The 3,265-nt window shown below is 37.9% G+C and overlaps 1 protein-coding gene across 1 annotated transcript in view; it reads right to left on the reverse strand.

Annotated features, from left to right (window-relative positions):
• LOC119589379 overlaps positions 1-3,265 on the reverse strand; it is a 46,966-nt gene that overhangs the window by 8,270 nt on the left and 35,431 nt on the right. The window contains exon 12 of the mRNA XM_037937996.1: positions 1,617-1,667. Within this exon, the coding sequence (XP_037793924.1) occupies positions 1,617-1,667 (51 nt within the window). The remainder of the gene's footprint in view (positions 1-1,616; positions 1,668-3,265) is intronic.

A 3,265-nucleotide genomic window follows, 5' to 3' on the forward strand; every position in this document is an offset into this window, starting at 1 on the left:
CTTGATTTCTTACGTGAATGACAAGGGAAAAGAGGAGAGAATACACAGAAGAATATAAACACCATTTTTGCTAATCACTTTATTTCTCTGTACTTTCTAAAATCAAACAATATTCTCTGCATGAAAATCCAAAAATATTGTTTAGCCGATTGTATCTAACTGAAGCTAATGCAAAGAATTTTGAATGTTCTTCGAAATATCCTGATTGATCAGTAGAACCAAATGGTGGTCAGGTCGTTTGGCGAAGGTCAGCGGCGTCACATGAGAATCCTTGTTGAAAGAGCGGTAGTCGTCCCTTCCTCAGAGGAATCCTTAACCCTCAATGCTGTAGCTGCCACTGTCGGAACTGGCACTTCTGGTGTTAAAGTATGAATAAATTAATGATAAGTAAGTGAATATTCATTTATACTATATGTAGAATATATATAATTATACATATATGTTACATACTAAAAAGATAATATTATTTCGTACATCTTTTTCTCTGTTTCATACTTGGAAATACTTTTTAAAAATAACTGTTCACCAACACATTTTCCTTAACGCCTGGAGTCGACTCACCTCCTGAGGCGCCTCAGATCGAGGTCGTGAGAGACAGCGAAGGCATCACTGAAAGGAAATGTTAAAACGTTTACAGTCTGGAGTCGACACACGCATATATTTATAATTACTATATAAACTACAATTTCATGTTATATATATCCACATATCTTGATTTCTTACGTGAATGACAAGGGAAAAGAGGAGAGAATACACAGAAGAATATAAACACCATTTTTGCTAATCACTTTATTTCTCTGTACTTTCTAAAATCAAACAATATTCTCTGCATGAAAATCCAAAAATATTGTTTAGCCGATTGTATCTAACTGAAGCTAATGCAAAGAATTTTGAATGTTCTTCGAAATATCCTGATTGATCAGTAGAACCAAATGGTGGTCAGGTCGTTTGGCGAAGGTCAGCGGCGTCACATGAGAATCCTTGTTGAAAGAGCGGTAGTCGTCCCTTCCTCAGAGGAATCCTTAACCCTCAATGCTGTAGCTGCCACTGTCGGAACTGGCACTTCTGGTGTTAAAGTATGAATAAATTAATGATAAGTAAGTGAATATTCATTTATACTATATGTAGAATATATATAATTATACATATATGTTACATACTAAAAAGATAATATTATTTCGTACATCTTTTTCTCTGTTTCATACTTGGAAATACTTTTTAAAAATAACTGTTCACCAACACATTTTCCTTAACGCTTGGAGTCGACTCACCTCCTGAGGCGCCTCAGATCGAGGTCGTGAGAGACAGCGAAGGCATCACTGAAAGGAAATGTTAAAACGTTTACAGTCTTTGCTATAATTAGGCTTGAATTCCAGTTATACGCATGTGTGTATAGGCAACTGTACGGGACGAGATCATTCTCCCTCACTTACCGTTTCTCCCTGCTTTCCAAAGAACTGCTTCCTCCACTGATGTCTCTGAGGATAGGTTGGAAATACATCGTGTTGATATTGATATTTGGCAAGATTTGTTACAATAAGCTTTTGACAAATGTTTATATTAGAAATGAAGGCATTTGATAACAAAAGGAAAAAAGAGAAAGTGCAATATCTAACCTTTTCTCTATTCTTTCCACGGACATGCTTCCGCTCCCCCCGCTGATGTCTCTGGCAAAACAAAAGGGAGAAATTGATAGCTAGAAAGTATAATAGCTAATCGGACATACTAAAGATCTTCGCATAATAAACCCCATTTTCTATCTCTCCTTTGCCAGCTTATGCTATACAGAAGGATGATCTTGGAATAAAATGTAGGAATACAATTCTGTATTTAGAGTCCTCCTACTTATAATACTGAGAACATTTGGATATCATTTTATCCAGCTCAGTGTTACTGCTAACTTTGAAATCTCAATGAACTATTTCACTCTTGCATACAAGCTCACCGCTCACCACGGTGAAGCTTCATGTAGATATCGGCGAGGGAAGATCCATTACACTATGCTTTTATAAAACCTTTAGTACTAGAGGTATCTAATAATAATCTTAAAAATGTAATATCTAACCTTTTCTCAATTTTCTCCAAGGACATGCTATCACTCATTCCGGTACTCCCGGCGCTGATGTCTCTGAGGAAACAAGATCATTTCTCTATATTTCTATCCATTGTCGAAATAATGAGGATAGCTTTAGCATAAAACACAGAAATGCAGTTTCATATTCCTCCTACTTATGACACTCAATCCATCTGAATCTGATTGCAAGCCTTGCACTATCAATTAACTCATTCATCATATCGCAAACTCACCTTTCAACACGCTGGAGCTTCTCGTAGACATCGCCGAGGGAGTAGGCAGAGGAGAGGCCAACGACGGCCATCAGGACCATGATGAGTGTCACCCTAGGAACGAGATAGTATTTAGTGACTATACCATGATATGCTAAATATGCTTGTGTTTGCAGTTAGGAAATACTACTTGGTACAAGATGCTGAGTCTTTGCCAGAAAAACTACAAAGATGTTGTGGATGAAACTTACTTCATATTGAGAGGAGAATCTATTGTGCACTGGATCTTAATGCTGATGCACTGACAACTGACAAGAAATGCAGCTTCGTTGCGCTTTATATATGATATTGCAGTTGGCCCTATGAGGCTGCTGACGTCACATGGCTATTCTTGTGCATCGTTGCAAGAACTTTCTTCCCTTTATTATTTGCTTATTGTCAGGCAGAGAAGAAGCCATGAAGTTGCCTTCAGCCAGATGATACAGTATGCCATATTCCTTAATGGCACATCTGAGAATTTATATGCTGCTGATACTTTGCTTACGTCATGTTTTTTCTTATTTGCTTGTTTTAAGCTTGGTGTGTATGTGTGCACGTATATCTATCTGTATTACATAATGCAACAGTCACTTCAACACCCTTAAAAGCGTGAAACCATAGAAAATATCAAAAGAGGGAAAATGAGAAGAATATAGTTGTTATCTTAAAGACCAACCGACTATATTTCAATGAGCCGATGTGTGTACTCAAAGTGGTGTTTCGGTTGACCATGATTAAAGAAACGAGGACATGTTCTTCGAAATCTCCTAAGTGAAATCAGCAGAGCCAAATAATGGTCATGTCATTTGCTGAAGGGCAGCGTCGTCACATCAGAGTCCTTCTTCAACGAACGGTAGTGGGCACTTTCCTAGAGGAATCCTCAATCGTCAATCCTGTAGCTCTGCTACTGTCGGAGCTGGTGCTTCCGGACGGCGTATTG

This window comes from Penaeus monodon, chromosome 25 (genome assembly GCF_015228065.2).
Source record: "Penaeus monodon isolate SGIC_2016 chromosome 25, NSTDA_Pmon_1, whole genome shotgun sequence".
Lineage (NCBI taxonomy): Eukaryota > Metazoa > Arthropoda > Malacostraca > Decapoda > Penaeidae > Penaeus > Penaeus monodon.